Here is a 17,785-nt window from a genome sequence, read left to right as displayed (position 1 = left end):
AGGCAATAACATATAGATAAAAAAAAGAATAAATTTTGTTTTTTTTCTCGGAGAGAAAAATATAAAACAAATGCATATCTTATCATGCGCATCGCTATGATACATTTATAATTCTAGACTTAAGGAAACTATTCGAATACAGAATATATATACATAAAGAGGAATTACAACGTTTATTTAGTTACTAATAACCTTAAATGCGGTAAATTAGAAAGCATACGTTATGTAAAAAAGATGTTAGAAAAATTTCCAAATGATAAGCATATAATTCTGATGAAAAAAATGATCTTCGTTATAGTTTGATTAAAAAAGCGAAAAAAATATAAATACACATACATATATTTATATATGAAATATATAAGTATATATATAAGTATATAAATCTTGTATTGCGTGTATAATTTTATATTTGGCATTTTTAATCAAATTACAATAGAGGAGTCCGAATAAAGATCATTTTTTTTAATAATGCAATACTTGCGTAATGTAATATATAGATTGCATAGAATTGAAATACTTGTATCGCGATTTCAAACTTGGCTGTTGTCTTTTCGTCAAAGAAATCTTTGCCCATTATGAAGTAACTCCGATTAATTTCTCTAATTATTCCTAAACTAGTCAAACTGTGTTAAATTTTGAATACAATTCTGCATTCTCGTCTTATCAGATCAGAATCAGCGAAAACCTCTTTGCAGCAGAGGGTAAGCTTATAAGAAAAGTCGCATTGCCGACAGAGTACAAACGCCCTTGAAGAATTATCAATGAATAAACCACGTTGAATCTGACTCCAACGTTTCTCTCGATGATCAGATAGAGCTCGCAGTGCTCATGGCATGGTATACCAATACTTGGATCGCTTTCTCGTCGACTATTGTGATTATGAGCCAAGCGGCTGAGCGCTGGCCATATAAATATAACTCTATGGTTGCTGCAGCAACAGTTGCTCCAACTCATCGGCGGATCTAAGCAAAAAGGCGGCAGATTCCCGATATCCAGTTATCAGTTGTCTCACCGCGGTCATTTCCGTCGCGTTCAACTTGTGACTTAGCAGTGGCTTCGTATTCTTCATGCTAAGGTCCGTTGGTCCTGCAATATATATTCCATTATAAAATAAATTTTCAATCGTATTATTAAATTGTGGAATATTATTATATTATTATCACAAAAATAAAAGAAGCAGCAAGCAAAGAATTATTATTTTTTTAGTTATTCCATGCAATTAATTTTCGATTAAATATGAATAGAGAGGATTTAGAATTTAATATTTAAAAAATGTAAAAAATAATTAAAAAAAATATTTGATTGACATTTAACCTTGGAGCCGCATCTCAAGGAAATAGCGGGCACAAGCGAACTTAAAAGGACACCAATAACCAGTATTACTTTGTGTACCGTTGCTCAGTAGGCCCGACGTGAAACTTTGGGTCGGGTAGAGCCCAGCTGAGAGGGTCGGCGGTACCGTTGTAGGCCCGGCACGCTGGAACGCCTGGCTAAAGTTAGGTCTGTACATGGCTGTCGGTGCACCGCCACTGGCGACACCATTCACCGTCGACGAACTGACTATCGTCGCCTGGCTGAAAAACGCAATGAGAATGAGATGCGCGTTAGCGATAACGACCGCGCTGATTAGCGCTTTACGTTCCGTTAAGGACGTGTACCCGTTTAACGAGGCGTCCGGTGAATTTTTGTGCCATGATCTTTGACCGTAGGCGAAGTCTTATCTAGAACTCGGCGACGGAAATCTTAGCGTCCGATTGCGATAACCGGTTACGGTAATTCAAAGAGAAGTAAGAGAATTAATCGTAATCGTATTGAGCGAAAGAGCGATAAACTTCTTTAATTTTTTTTCATTCACAGTTAATAATGTAAATTGACGCGGATAGAATTTTTGACCCGGGAGAAAAGTTTGTTTTCGCGCTTTATATCGAATCGGCCTTGGTAAACAGTCAATTAAAAAACAGATAAGAGTTTGATTCTACTACGCCGCTAGTAAGAAAACGGATTTCACTCGTCTTGCCTCGTAACTAGTTCATCGTACTGACCTCATGAGACTTTTGTTGTCCGTTGGAGTGAGCAACTTTGACGCGGATGCGAGCGACAGCGGCGTGGAGGAAAGGGTGCTGCTCGGTAAGTTCGCCAAACTGGTTAAAGGTGCCAGGGACGTTAGCGATGCCGGGGGAGTGTCCTCCCTCTTACCCGGAAGTGATTTAATCGGCGTGCTCGAGAAGTGCTCTAAACTTGATCGAACGTCCGTTTGCTGCAATCGATAACAATATTGCAATAAAATATATCATTAGAAAAATATCTTAAATAATCTTAATTTATGCATACGTAATATATACGTAAAAAATACACACACACACATATGTACAGTTTTAAACTTATGAATACTATTTTAAGAAACTGATTTTTTTCTCGAGGTATTAGTTTAGATTTAAAAATAATATGTTCGAGAAAATCGATTAAATAGACTAAAATAATACGGTAGCTTATCTTGGAGTTATTGGGTTTTCATTTGCAAAATTCGATTGCGTAATGATTGAATAAATAAAAAAAATGTAAATTAATTGTTGTTTATGATTCAATCTTTGCTAACGGTTAAAAATGTATTTAGTGCGACGCAAGGTATTGTAATTTTTTAGCGCACTGTGATTAAATGTTGCGATTCCACCTATTCTTCAAATTAATTCAATGAGATTATGTATCCTATCCTATAGATTATGTATCCTCTTCTGATGCTTGTAAATAACGATAAAAAACAAGAATTTAAGATTTATAAATCTAACCTATAAAATATTTAAAAAATACTTTTTGCTTCATTATATTATTCGGATATCGAAGAATGATGATGTATAGAATAATGCAAATTCGATATAATACCTGATTTTGATTATGATCGCGCACCGGCTTGTGAACGACCGGTAGATTCTTTTTCCTCATTTTGAAAATAACCGGCCCGATGTCTCGCAAGCACGTGATTATCACTAAAACAACACGGGCACTATCGATCGTCTTACGAATTATCGATCATCAACCCCGAGAATCGTCCCGACACGAGCTAATTGAGCCTCGATTATGCAATCTATCCGCTCTCGTTATCAACACGATCCCGATCATCGAACACGATCGTATTCACCGCTATGAGCAACCGAGCGAAACAGTTTCTTCACTTGGATTTCCTCTTCTGCTTCTTCTCTCGGTCTTAAACTTCTGCGTTCGCCCCACCCTGCCTACTGGCGACGTATCGACGAATGATAACAATAACGTCCGCATTTACTCGAGCGAGATTCGAAAAAGCGAAAATGTTCTCGGCCGACGGAGAAAAAGAAAACACACAAAACAAATGAGGACGATGAGGAAAAAGCGAGTTGACACGAGGGAGATACATCAGGAACAAGAAAAGAGAACGTCCGGATGCGTCGGAACGAAAAGGACGAGGCGTGAGTAAACTCGCGAGAAGAAATTAATTCGTGGAAACAAGAAGGAAAAGAAGGAGAGAGAACAAGCATCGGAAGAGGACAAAAGAAGAAGAAGAAGAAGACTACGGTGAATGTCGAGAGGTGACAATGTGCGTTTCCACCACAGAAACGGATGACTTGCTTGGCAAAGGAGGAGATCGAATGAAACGCATACAGAGGGTTGGCGGAGAGTAGCCAGAAGGAGGATGAGGAGAAGGAGGTGAAGGAGGAGGAGGAGGAGGAGGCAAGGAGGTTGAGAGAAGAAGAAAACGAGGGGAAGAAGCGCTGAGAGATCGCGGGAAGAGGGTCCGAGCACGACGAGAGCACAGAGGAATGAAATCTTCAAGCGACGTAGAACGGATGTAGGGAGGTGTTTTTATGAAAGGCCAGCAGTGTACGTTGACGTCAATTATATAGGTGGCCACGAGGCGCAAGATAGCCGCTTCGTCCGACGCGCACAACCCCGGTATACGTATATGAAAGAGGTCTTCTCCTTAATGGGTTAGGTTTAGGTCGCCAGAGAGGTTATCGGGTCTCTTTCTCTCTCTCCGTTACTCCGTCTCCTTGTCGGTCAGGCATTTTCAAAGTAGATAAATCGGGGCCGCGGTGGACAGGGGACCGCACGCGCGTTTCAGCTTCTCGTTTGCGTGCGAGAGGCATGGTCCGCGAAGGGGAAGGAGAGCGGATGGAGCGAGGGAGGGCGACGATGTCATCGCGGCATGTTGGCCAACTGCGAAATCCACGGGAGAATCGGCGAATAGAACCGCGCGAAAGAAACGTGCGGAAGTGACGGGGGAAGAGGATTAGGTGCGCCAAGTCGCGCGATGTATTGTACGAAATTGGATTGCTCGGACTTATCGCATACACACACACACGCATATCTCATACACGAGATCGTTTCCGCTTTTTCGCGCTATCTTATTAAACTCTGCGTAATATGTGACGAACACTGAGTTAACGCAGACGCTGCCGTAATTGTTTCCATATCGTTAAACGCTCTCGGCGCGTTGATGAAATCTGACGTCAATAAGAGCGATTCGCGAAATTGATCAGTGTTTTTCGAACGAGCGATCGATTCTCGAGAAGTGATCGATCCAATTTCCACCCGAAAATTGCCCGGATATCTCGGCAATGATTCCTCGAAGTCACGATTCGCATAGCTGACGTAACGTACCGCGAAATTTATAGACACACGAGACTAATCTCGCGATGTCGCGCGATCGGCGTATATTCCTTCTTCGGCGCGCGAAAGTCCGCGACGGCTTTTTTTCCCTTCCCCTCCCCTCTCTTCCCCGCGTCGCGTCGCGTCGCGCTTTTGCGCCGCGCGCGTTTCTCTCCCGAGAATATTTTCAGTTTCTTCCGTTCCGCATACGCATACGATCGTTTTTACGAGGCCGAGGTTGCCGTCGCCGGCCCTCCGTAGAGCGCGGGTTGTATCAGAGTGGGAGAGGTGCGCGACCCGCGGGTTATCGCTGGCCTTCTCTCGCGGTACCTATATCAATCCTAGCTCTCCGTTCACGTATATCTCGCTGCCAGGCGCTGAGCAGGAGCTCGTCGAATTTTACACGCGCGACAATATACGAGATTCTACTCGTCATCGAAAATCTCTCCTCCTCATTCATTTTCTCTTTTATCTTATTCGCGTCAATTTTCTTCTTTCGTTCCTCTCGAGATATTTATTTTTTGCGTCACCCTAGTTTCTATTTAATACTTCTCCGGCTGTTTTTATAGATATACATATATATTTAAATCAATCACAGAATCGCAGAATAATGCTAGATAAATGATGAATGAAAAGGCGAGCTTAATGCGGTATTTATTTTAACAGTGATGGGATTCTCTGCGCGTGATGACGAAATTCGAATGCACGAAACGGAATGTATAAATGAGTTAAAGGACAATTAGGTAGACGCGTAGCCTATTTCTACGAGGATGAGGATCGATCGAAATGCCAGCAAGCTGTGCGTTATTTGTACACGCGCCTGCTGCGTGATACGCATTGCTAGTACACGTTTGTGGATAAAATAGCAATAATGAAAACATGAGATAGATAATGTTTTGTTATAGTTTAGAATTTTATTAGTTTTATTTATTCGAGATATATATATATATATATATATATATATATATATTTGCGTTTGTTATCTGATGATTATATCTATTGCTATTTTATGATATTATATCTATTATTTAAAAAAACACTGGATTAGTTCAGATATGTTTTGATACCGCACTGTTAAGTTTCGATATCGCAACAAATGTAATTGATTTATTTCCTCCAATGATTCACACGTTTGCATCTATCTGTCGCGTTATTACTTCCCGCATTGGTTTATGATTAAGCGCGTCGTGAATACATTTGTCTAAAAATCGTTTGATTAATGAACGTGTTCCTTGTGTACGCCGGCAAGAAAGTCCGAAGGTTGCGCACGCGTAGCATCTAATTACAGTCAGCCATGTGCGTGCATTATTGGAAGAACATCCGCAAAGACACGTGTGATTCCCACTCTGGGGCGATGAAAAAAGAGCTTTAAAATTAATCGCCAATGCATTTCGGTATCTGTGTCATATCGTCATCCATATGCCACCAGTCTAGAATGTGTTGCGACACATAATTATTGCCAAGTTAACGATGTTGAAACGTCTTACTTGCCCGAGGGCAACATTGTCGCATGCGAAGTATGTCCCTTCCTTTGCGTGTGATTATTACTCACCGTTGCAGCCGGAAGAGTTGGCATAGGCTGCGACACAGGCTCTAGACCGACTCTCATGCGCTTCGCGTTGTCGCTCTCGTTTTCGCAGGCCGTTGCCAAAATCTGCTCAGCCTGCACGGAGGTCAAGTGTGCTGGCGTGGGTCTGGCCTAAAAAGAAACGCATACGTCAGTCTCGCGCGTTCTCGTGTGCTCGCATCGAGGCTTGACTCATGCCGCGAAAATGCCCAAGCTTTCGTGAACAAAATTTGATTCGCGGATATTTCAAGGGGCGCGTGCATAAGCTTTAATTAATCAAATGGTAAGTTCTCAAGGACATTTCGAAAAAACGTAAATGTAAATTTAAAATTAGAGATGTATTATATGTGATTGGAAAAACTTACGGTGTCCCAAGGGCCCTCTCTGCCGCGTTTGTTCCTCCGACAGCTCTTCAGGTACGTGCGGATCCTCTTCCTGGCTCTTTCGGCGAACTCGGGAAACTGTCTCGTGCAACTGTCGATGATTGCCTGGATCTTCTCCTTGGGCTGCTTCGAGATCGGCACGATACGGTCGAGGTTTTCGTCGACGAACAGCCTCACGAACATCTGCGCGGAACACGACGCAGCGGGGCAACGTTAGTGGAATGAATTAAGCGGGAGTTGTTACGCGGGAGTCTCGCTAACCGCTCAAGAAATTAAGAATTTAGCGGCAGTGGGGCGCGCAACACCGGGACTCTATTAAACTAATTGTAATTAATTAAGAAGCTGGCCGGCGCACCAGCGGCAACCGCCGCGAAACTACGACCGCTTGGCTTTCACGAGGAAAACGGACGAAAAAAAGAGATATATGAGAAAGGGGAAAACCCGAGGGGGAAAAGCGAGAGAGAAACGGCATGTGCTGGTTCCCCTGTGAACCGGCTCTCCGGGATCGTGCGCTCGTAAAACTTTACGATAATTAGGGTTTTTAGGGAAAGCCCCTTCCTCCCCCGCCCCTTCGTGCCGCCAATATGCCGACGGCCTTAACTTGTGCGCTCCGTTACCGCTCTTCCCTCCCTCCCGTCCCTGCACGGTCCTTCCGAGGCATAAACGACGCTTTTCTTGCAACGATAGTTGCATAAAGTGACCGGTTAGATATGCAACTGCGCGTAGTTCAGTTATTATTATACGTTTTCCGCTCACTGAGATTGCAACGTACAATATTTGCGGTAATGAGAATAGTGATGACGTTACCGTTTAATTATATTTTTAAATTTCGAACTCAATTTTGAAGTCAAGATACTTAAAGATCCTCCTTCTTATGTAAATAAGAAGCACGAAGAAGGTAAATTTCATAAAGCCTCACGCGTAGAGGAAAAAAAATAAAACACATATACTTACGTTGAACGCCTTGAGACGTTCCGGATCGTGATGTCTCGGGTCTAGTCCTTCGTCCACGTCCATGTCGTCATCGTCTTCGTCTTCCTTGTTGCCACTACTGCTGGTTTCATCGTGGGCGCTTCCCGTTCCCTCGCCACCGGGCGGGCTGGACTCTCGATCGCGATCCGATCGCGAGGGCGTCGCCGACGATGCCGGCGGCGACGTTTTCTTGTAACTCATGGTATAAGTTGCCCACAAGGAAGCCATGTCCTCGCCGCCCGTCACGGCGCCCAAACTCGGAACGGTTCCCGCTGGCATGTCCACTAATTCCGAAGAACCGTTTCGAGAATCTGCAAACATCGTATGACGATTTAGCAAGTGTGTCGCAGTCTGGATTTTTTATCGTTTTTATTATAGCAATGCACGTATGTATACGTATAATTAATGTTTTAACGATAATAATAACGATAATAATAATATCTGTTATTTAAATGTCATTTATTGAAATCTCTCAATGTTGTTAGTATTATTAGCATCAATAATGATTGTAATATGAACAATGATATTTTTACAATGATAATTATTACTAATTAATAATGCAAATTTGGTGGTAGGAACACTTTGCGCTCGCGATCGGTAATTATCTGGTAAAAGAGGGATCTTCCACCGGGGCAGCGCCGGGAAAATAATAACGTTCTCGTTGAATGCCCGCCGTGCCGTGATGATTAGATCGCTGCCGCGCGCTGTTTCGATTTATGAATAGAGAACGTTGCAGATAGAACAAAAGAAGAGAATACTTTTTTCCTTCCCACGCTATGGTCAGATGAGGGACCAGTCATGTGCGACCGGATAGACATTCTATTGGTGAGAGAGAGAAAGAGAGAGACACGTGGGTGGTATTTATCCCGTGAATATAATAAACGCGCTATACATTTGACTTGCGTGACGACATTGATTAGAACTGATCGATTAACACGGATAGCACCTGTATCATCCAAAATTTTATAATTTCTCTATTAGAAAGTAATTTAGGGATCAAATAATCTTATTGATTTTTAAAAAGTGCTTTGCATATTTCAAACAGTTAAAAAAAGTTATAAATTAATTGTGATTAAATATGAGATCATTGATTTTTTTCGTTTTGTGTTTCATTACATTCTAATTAAAAAAAAGTTGCAATAAGAGAATGAATTGAACATATTATATTTTACTTTTTGAAACAACTACTAACTTATAAAAAATACATATAAATATCATATAAAAAACTTATTTAAATCACGCATAATAGTTTCCTCTTAAATATAAACAGGAAAATCTTTTAATTTTTTACGTTCCGAGGAAACTTATTGGGAATATTACATGTTACATTTTATTCTCATAATTACGAAAATATTTTTGCGCTCTCTTATTTTTAATTTAAGTCAAGATGGAAGAATCAAAAGGAAACAGTCATGATAAAGTAACGTCTAATAAATGACAATTACATGATAAAGAAACGAGAAAGAAAAGTTTTGACAGATGACCGAAAAACAGATATCAATTAATTAATTATGTACTCTTCACATTAAATAATTTCACTTGGCAAATATGCATCACGTTTTGAATCACATTCTCAATTACAATGATAATATTGATACAATGTATGTATCGAGAAACTATGTTATATCATATCTCGTTATTTAAACTAAATTGCAATTTTACTTAAATATGCGGCATTAAAATTTTTCACAAATAAAAATGTCTGCTTTTTGTTCGCGTGATTAAATTTTCGAAGCAGGCAAGTTTGTGCCAAATCTTCTCACCAGAAGGTAGACTGAAATTTAGTGTCAATTGTGTCGATAACAGTAAGATTGGACCGTCATTCGGTCAACCCTTGTATAGACCGTGTTTCTTTTCTACGATAACAATGGCGACCTGTTCTCAAAACCCGTAATAAGCTCCGATAGCGTGTGCGAAGTGTTAAAAGGCAGTGCGGGTTTCTACCGACACGATCCCAAGAGAGAACGTACGGTAAAGGCGCTTTCACGAAGAGGATGTCGACGGGGACAGGTACGAGGAGGTCTCTCGTGGCCGGCGAGAGGCTTCATGTACGAAGAGGCGTATGGATTGTCGGTAGGGAGTGCCGCAGGAGGATCGTAAAGAGGCTACGAGCCTCGCGGACTTCTTCCACCTGGGGCTCTCCTTGGTTCCGATAAAAAAAGGGGCAGCCTTGCGGCTTGTCGTTTTACACATTCGCACGATCGATAGAGAACATGAACGTTCATACAAAGCGAACAAGTCTGCTCTAATTTTCTATACAAATTGTATTTTCGGTTATAATGCGACATGTATATATTTTGATCTTTAAAATATACAATATATGTATATATATTAAAAAGGAGAATCTAGTTATAAAAGAATAATAGGGTAGAAAAAGAACAATATATTTTCTTTTTATCTCTCTATATGAGATGTGTAATAGAATAAATATTCTACTGCTCATTATAAATGTAGATTGAATATCATAGATACGGTAGAAAGATGACATAAAATAAGAATCCTTATGGATAGATGATACGATCTTGATACGACATCGTGTTTGTTTTGTTGATAATCTAAATCTATCTCATCTCGGACAAGCGTGCGATTTTAGATGCACTTCTCTCGCGATGTGCGCGAAGTTAATCTGCATTCTGGAATCGAATTCTTCCGAGCGTAGTTTTCAAGACGAGGCGGACGCGTTGCAAGGCAACGTCTTGAAACATTTGCATCGTCGCTGGGCAACTTTCTGCCGGGCGTTTCGACCTCTTCCGCGCGTAGACGCGAAGTCTATCTGGACGCGGCTATCTCGAATGCACGAACGGGCGATTCTGATTTCTCGAGTCGTTCAGCGATCGCAACGTATCTTTCTAGGAGGATTCCGGTAGAACCAGTAACTGAACGGGCAAACAGACGACCCAGGAAACTGGACCCTCGTCCAGGAGGCGTGCTGACGATGTTACACCGTGCGTTTCTATCCCTCCTTCTCTGCCTCTCTGTCTATCTCGCCTTCCTCGTCTTTCTCTTATTCTCCACCGGCCCTCTAGAGGTTGCTGCACTTCGATTCTCACACGCATGCGGCCACGGAAAAACGCACATGCGTGCGTGTGCGTGTGCATGTGTGTGCAACACTCTCTAGGAGGGTACGGCACTGCGCACACCGAGAGAGGGTTCCCGGCCTGCGGCGAGGTATACACACTAATCGGGCATCGCCGGAGACTAGGCGTAGAAGATAGGGAACAACACGCACATAAGTAAAACGCTAAGGCTAGGCCGTCCCGCGTGTACGGCTAGAAAGCCGGTTACCAATCCCAATCCCACACCAGCACCGTTCCTGAACTCGCCTCTTGGCCGCCGGCCTGAACCTGAAATCAGTCGGCGGCGCCCCACCCGGCACTTCGTCCTCCTCGTTCCCTCGGCTTCGCGCGTGTTCCCGCAAAGGGAAACTAATACCACGGCTTCTACGACCGTACCACAGGCACTTCCTCTTTTTCTAGGCGAGTCTCCGCGCCTGCTGTGCGCGATGAGCCTCGCGCGTTACAAAATTCGCGGACAAGCTACGTACGCCTACGGGTCAGGTATGAAACTGTCTACCGCTCGGATGCCAGCCACGCGAGGATGGTAACGTGCAATTGCGAGGACGATGGACGAAGACGTATTATCTTGTCCCTCATAAATGTCGCTGACCATAGTAGGACGTCGCGCATGATGGCATGTGTGCGCTCGCGTCGATGTGAAAGAGAGAGATTTCGGAAGCTCTGACTCTACCTCTGAAATTTAAAGATAATTGGATGCTTTCTATAATTAATTTTGAATTTTCATTCGTTTATTAAATTGAAAAAATTACATATTTTAATTCTACTAGTTTAATTTATTAATTAAAGTTTGGAGAAATTCTTTCTTTCTCTGATTTCTTTTTTTCAATCTTTTTTTTTTTTAATAATTTCTATCCGATTTCTTGAATTTGAATTAATTTACTTTTGCTCTAGTGACGAATTCAGTGTTAATTATATATATATATATATATATATATATATATATATATATATATATACACACACAATATATATTTTGCTATATTTTAAATATAATTAATAATTTAAAAAGCTAGTTTTTTTAAAATAATCATTCGATGGTTTTTTCAGAATTTTATCTAAAAAGACAATCTTTAAAGAGAGTATATGATTGTTCTGTTTGTATATACGTGTATATATATGACATAAATCCGGAAACGATTATATTTAAGATATTGTGATTTTGAGACGTATCTCTCTCTTTCTCTCTCCTCTCTCTCTCTCTCTCTCTCTCTCTCTCTCTCTCTCTCTCTCTCTCTCTTTCTCTCTCTTTCGCAAACATATCGCATAATCGCGCGTATGCGCCCAGAAAAAGTTGCGTGTCTACTGTAAATTATAAATATTACACCGCCGACTCTGCCGCAGAGAGTACATTAAGAGATGAGAAACGGAGATGTCCTCGCGGCCATCATTATGTCTTTTTTATCAAGATCTCTAAGTGGACGAAGCTTTATCGAAAAATCAATCAGCTTGAATCTAAAGTTATTTTGGTAAAACTATCATTTTTCAGTTTTACTTTGAAAAATTATGTTCCGTATCAATATTATTAAAAATGTGCGTTATTATAATAAATATAATTTCTTAATAATTAATAATATTCCAAAGTATATCACGCGATCAAAATAAAATGTAGGTAGAATTACAAGAGAAACGAAGAGAAAGTGAGGGAATAAACGATCGCGGATTCTCAACTGAAAATGTAAATTGTGCGAGAACAAGATTACATTAGAAAGATCGCAACTCGGATTAAATCGCGCCTCCGACGATCTTTCTCGCTTTTCCCGTCCGAGATCGCGCGGCAGAAGAAGTGGTTCTATCGAGAAATCGATTTGCGAAACGCGTGTCTACGAAGCAGGGTCCGGTGAGAGAAGTTCTGTGCGAGATGTGGGGAATCTGCGCTGGTCATCACGTGGGAGGGAGGGAGGGACGGATGGACGAGAAGAGGATTCCGTTCTGCAATCTGTGTGTATCCGCGTATACGTGTGTACTTATGTGTGCGTTTATATTATATATATATATATATATATATATATAAAATACGCACACGTACGCATATACATATATATTTACTCGTCTCTTTGGCCGATGGCTGGTTCATTACGCAATGGCTACGTCCGAGATATAGAAGCCCGCTTCGAAACCAGTTTCAAATAGCTAGGGAGTATAGGTAGAAGAGGCGTACCGAGACGGAGGGGCACGATGAATTATCCTTCCGCAACCTGGCCTAACTGAACAACAGACGAGTCTCAAGGAACGTGCAGTACTGTGCGGAAACGTTCGGTGCCTTGGAGAACGTTGCGTGATTATCGCGACGTTAAGGACGTGTGTAGCAATTAACGCGTATGCCTTTTCGCTGCTGAAGATGTTGCGAGTATGACGAAGCTAAATTAGCAACGGAAAACGATGATGTTATAAGGGAATTGGGTCATTTTTGGACATAACTATTTGCAATTTGCAAGATAATAATTTTGATACGATAATTTTTTAACATTTTATCTTACATATAAATAATGTAAATTTGCAGAAATTACAACATTTTAACAAAAGCTAAGTTTTACAAAAATATGATTTTAGCTTTGTGGATTTTAAGTAATTTTTAATTATATATAGGGAAATTACGTATAGGAAACGCAATATCTTTTCATGTATATATATATGTAATATTCTCGCGTATAATATAATTTTACTGGAAAAAGATTACACGTTGCCTCTTGCATTGAAAAAAAATAGGTAGCCCGCAAAAGCATTAACGATGCGCCGTATGCGACTATAATCCAAAATCATTTTAAGAAATCCACTTGCGATACCGTAATAGTGCGACTAATGGACTTTTCGCACGCACACTCTGCAATTTTCGATATTCAACTTTCAATGTCCATCAGCCGACACAATTACCGCGTTACATCCATCGCTCCCATTCACATGACTCGCTTCTTTATTCAACCAGGCCACTCGAGTGCAAGGTGTATCAAAGTACATTTAGAATATACTTTTTTTCTTTTCCTTACATGCACACATACACACATGTACAGGTAATTAAAAATATATAACTGATATTTTAATATATATTTTTTAAGTCTCAGTATTTTAAATTTAAAATTCTGATAAATAGAAAAATTTAAAAGGTCAAAATAAAAAATTGGAGAATTTAGTTTTTTTTAAACAGCAAGTTTAAATGAGATTACAATTCGTCTGCGAGAAGGCACGCGAATTTTCGCCCCGCGGACGACGATTACGTAAGGATTAATGAACGAGGATGAAATATATAGCTGCGCGTACCGCAGACTCCGAGTGGCATCGATACCCGAAGGTATCGGTTGCATTCCTCATCTGGTACATGGCTTTCCGCCCGCGCTGATTCATCGCCGGCGGGGGGAAGAAGAAGGATTCACGGCGCGCTTCACCCCCGTGATTCACCCTGACGTAGATTTCGCCGGAACGCGTGGGTGTCTAGCGAACGGAGGAGGCGCGCGCGCGCGCACACACATTCGTGGATATACATGGAGATACACATTATACATACATATACACAGATGAGACGCGCGTCGAATTTCTCTTTCTACGCCCCGGGGTACGTTCTAGGCCGGCGATCCATTAGTCACGTCGCGCGCGACGACAAAACTTTACGAGCTAAATGGCCGGTACACCTTGGCCCCGCGAAACCTGCAATTCACTCCGAGCCGAGCCGAGCCGAGCTGAGCCGCGCGTCGCACGTGCGAGAAGGACGCAAAACTTGAGCATTAAAGCCCCCCGGCCGCGCGCTTACGCCAGGCGGAGCAAGGTTCTTTTCATAAGTAGGATTTCGTCAGTCTAGGCGACATCTCAATGGGACGTTGGCGTACGTAACTTCGTCGAGTCCTTTCGCGATGAAAAAGAAAAAAAGAAAGACGTCTAGACGTTCCGTAATGGATTCCGTTAAACGTCTGTCCCGTCGATTTTCGTGAGGCGAATTCTTTTTCCCCTCCCCGCCCTCCCCACCCCTCCGCCCCCTTACGTGGCATTTGAGCGACCACAAAGTCGTGATCGACATCGCGCTTAGTGCCACCACGACATCAACGGGTATACAATAGGTGTGAAGAGCAGTTAAATCCTAGAATATGTGATCTCAGAGAAAATATTTCCGAAAGCTATGATAAAAATAAAGTAAATTTGAGAAATCTATTTTAAAAATTATTGCTGTATGATACTAGCAAGTATTAATAAATGCTACTGTTAGAAAAATAATTTTAGGATAGTCTTTATTGAGAGGTTGTCAAGAGATCTTTCTTTTACGCATCCAAGAATTTTGAATTCTTTTGACATATATATTTTTCTGTAATCATTAAAAATCACAAAGATAATCTATAACAAAACAATTTATAGAGAAAACGTTAAGAAAATTGTTTGTTCCTAATCTTTGCGATTCGCGAATGTATTCGCATGCGATTTAGAGTATCGCGATATCCGGCAGCGTTACATGTATATCCGCGCATGAAATAAGGTGTTACCTGTGAGTGTAGAGTTGTTAATGGTGTTGTTTGCCGTGGAAATGGCAGATTGGCTGGTGACAGGTGTGCCAACAGTGGTGGCCGTGGTAGTCGAAGAGTTATTTGGCGAGAGGGCGTTCGCCTGTGCCTGGTGGACCTGTGCCTGCGCTTGAAGATTATAATTCCACGCGAGCAGCATCAGCTTCAGCTTATCCGGGTCTTTCATAAGCGAGCCTGTCGACACTAAAAGTACCAATTGGCTTTAAACAAGTTAAAAAAACATCATGTGTTAACTGATGAAAGACGATCGCGCGTACACGGTGCAAAGTTATCCAAGCTCTCTTTCTCTCTCTCTCTCTCTCTCTGTCTCTCTCCAACGGGAATCCTTGCTCATAGTCATACATCCGGACATGATTTCATATCGCGAACGAGTCGCGACATTTCGTCATCCATCTCTGGCAAGCCTCATGCGTGCCGGAGGCTATTATCACTTATCAGCTACCTGAGCTCACGAAGCGCTTCCAGTCGAGCGAGGAGCGCCGAATAAATTAGACTCACAAAACAACAACATCGTCGACTCGATTTAATCGGCGCTTAATAACGCAACAGGTTTAATTACCCGAAACTGATAAATCGGCCGGCCGCGTAACTCGATCGTCACAGCTGGCGGCGAACTCGTACGCTAGTTACGATTATTAATCGATCGGGTAATTTACACAGACCCTGACAAAAACACGAACTCGCGGCCGCGGGTGAATGAGACTACGATTAACTCTCCGCCAAAGTATGCGCTCATGATTTATCCTTGGACACGATCGAGTCGGCGAAGGGGGGTCGTTTGTACTTATTGATCGGCGTCGCGGTAGAATTCGACGGCGCGATTAACGACGATTGGCTTCGCGAGATATCTACCGGGAAGTCGGCGAGATCTACGAGCCAGTTTTAACATCGTACACGGCATGACTCGTCGCGATGATCGGCGAATATACTGATATCCTAGAGCGAATGATGACACGTGTCTTTTCGCATTCTTCCCGTTTGCACAGATGCATTCATCATGCAAAACGACAAGCAAAGGACACGCGATAGAAATAAAAAATAACATCCAGATAGCTTTCGAAATCGTCACCGATATAATGTAAGCCACGCGTGTACACTCGCAAGAAGTGCGTACTGCAAATATGTTTCCGACAATATCATACATGTGCTGATGTGAAATTTCATTCTGATATATATCTCAAACTGATTATATCATACATCTGATAAATATATAATATTTACTTTTTTGATTTATATGCAATTCAAAACAAATTTCCTCCGAAATGATTAACAAGTTCACTTATTCCGGCATTATTTATCTCTTTTACTATAAGCGTGATTCTTGAGAATTATCAAAGATCAAAATTAGATAAGAATTATAAAGAGAGTGTACTTATGAATCACAGAGCAAGCGTTATGTCATGAAAGAATTAAAATGCAATATCATTCTATTCATAAAAAACATAATCGGAAGAAAAAACTATATTATATCGATTGGAAAGCTTTATACAAAATCAGCAAAAAAATTTGAAGTTAATTGATTGAACGTTCGGTACCTATGTGATATGTGCATGTATTTTTATATGTCCTTTTCACGGAATCATTGATCTTTTTATTTGATCATAATACGCATATATCACACGGTTTCATACGCATCTTTTGTATATTCTGTATAAAATAGTAATTGAGAATGCAGCGAATAAAGCACATTTGACGATATTAATTCGTTATATTAATTCATTCTATGTAAACGTATACGCAGATACGAATCGCCAATATTGATTGTTAGATTATAACTCTTCGATTTATTAGCTAAAATTATCTAAAATATTATCTAAAGTATTATCTAAAATTTTTACCAGAAAAATGTATCCTAAGAAAAATTATTAGATATATATCGATTCCATAAATGTACTATGCAAAAAAATTAAATTATAATATATCTTAAATAATTTATTTTCAATTTGATGAGAAATTTAAATTGCATTTAAGAATTTACTTTTCATTTTATTTTCAAGACATAAAAATTAATAATAATTATAAGATGAAATAAATATCCACAAATTTCATTTCTTTATAACTTATCAAAACATTATCAGCTTCCGACTCATCGTCTTCGTATTCTGAAATTTATGTCGATTTGGGATTATCATCAGAGCACATTGCAGACTAGCCTCAATCTATCAATGACTAATTCAGCTTTATATAATAATGCGCAACAGCAACAAAGCGATGGACAAAGTGTACGAGCTTATTAATTCGCGCAAATTCCGCGAGAACGATTGCAACAACCATGTCCGCGTTTCCTGCGCACAACCGCATATAATCGGACTGGAGAGTTCAAAAGGACAATCCGTAGATTTTCTAGCGTATCTCGCGCGGGTGCGGTCCTGTTTGTTCGTCCGATAGAATTAGCGATGATACGCAGCAGACCGGCGCTTCGGCGACGAGAGTAGAGATTTATTAATCGGCAAACAAACGCGCACGAAGAGACAAAGGAAGAGAGAAATGGAGAGCTGCGCGAGATGGCGGAGTGATGTCTAAATAATTCGAGACACGATTCAATAATTTAGAAGGACGTGCGCGGTGCTACCATAGAATTCGGGTCAAGATTCCCGAAACGGTACCCGACCTGACCTCGCGGTGAAAAAACGAGACATTTCTCCGAGAAACAGAGAAAGGTAT

The 17,785-nt window shown here is 41.0% G+C and overlaps 1 protein-coding gene across 5 annotated transcripts in view; it reads right to left on the bottom strand.

Moving 5' to 3' along the window:
- Nucleotides 1-412: 412 nt before the first annotated feature.
- Nucleotides 413-17,785, bottom strand: part of LOC105254832 (nucleolar protein 4-like) — a 60,208-nt gene continuing 42,835 nt past the window's right edge. For 2 of the 5 annotated variants that reach the window (XM_011263756.3, XM_025406589.1), the window contains exons 3-9: nucleotides 15,083-15,304; nucleotides 7,525-7,853; nucleotides 6,553-6,753; nucleotides 6,173-6,319; nucleotides 2,043-2,257; nucleotides 1,384-1,574; nucleotides 415-1,086 (exon numbers count right to left, since the gene is read on the bottom strand). In XM_011263756.3, coding sequence (XP_011262058.1) covers nucleotides 920-1,086; nucleotides 1,384-1,574; nucleotides 2,043-2,257; nucleotides 6,173-6,319; nucleotides 6,553-6,753; nucleotides 7,525-7,853; nucleotides 15,083-15,304 — 1,472 coding nt within the window. In that variant the 3' untranslated portion in view covers nucleotides 415-919. Of the gene's footprint in view, nucleotides 1,087-1,383; nucleotides 1,575-2,042; nucleotides 2,258-6,172; nucleotides 6,320-6,552; nucleotides 6,754-7,524; nucleotides 7,854-15,082; nucleotides 15,305-17,785 lie in introns of all 5 variants that reach the window. The other 3 variants (XM_025406587.1, XM_025406588.1, XM_011263757.3) reach the window with 3 other exon arrangements.

Source organism: Camponotus floridanus, unplaced genomic scaffold (assembly GCF_003227725.1).
Source record: "Camponotus floridanus strain SB8 unplaced genomic scaffold, Cflo_v7.5 scaffold15, whole genome shotgun sequence".
In the NCBI taxonomy this organism is placed as follows: Eukaryota; Metazoa; Arthropoda; class Insecta; order Hymenoptera; family Formicidae; genus Camponotus; species Camponotus floridanus.
Note: the sequence above shows the minus strand (reverse complement) of the source record. Positions and strands in the feature narration are given on the sequence as shown.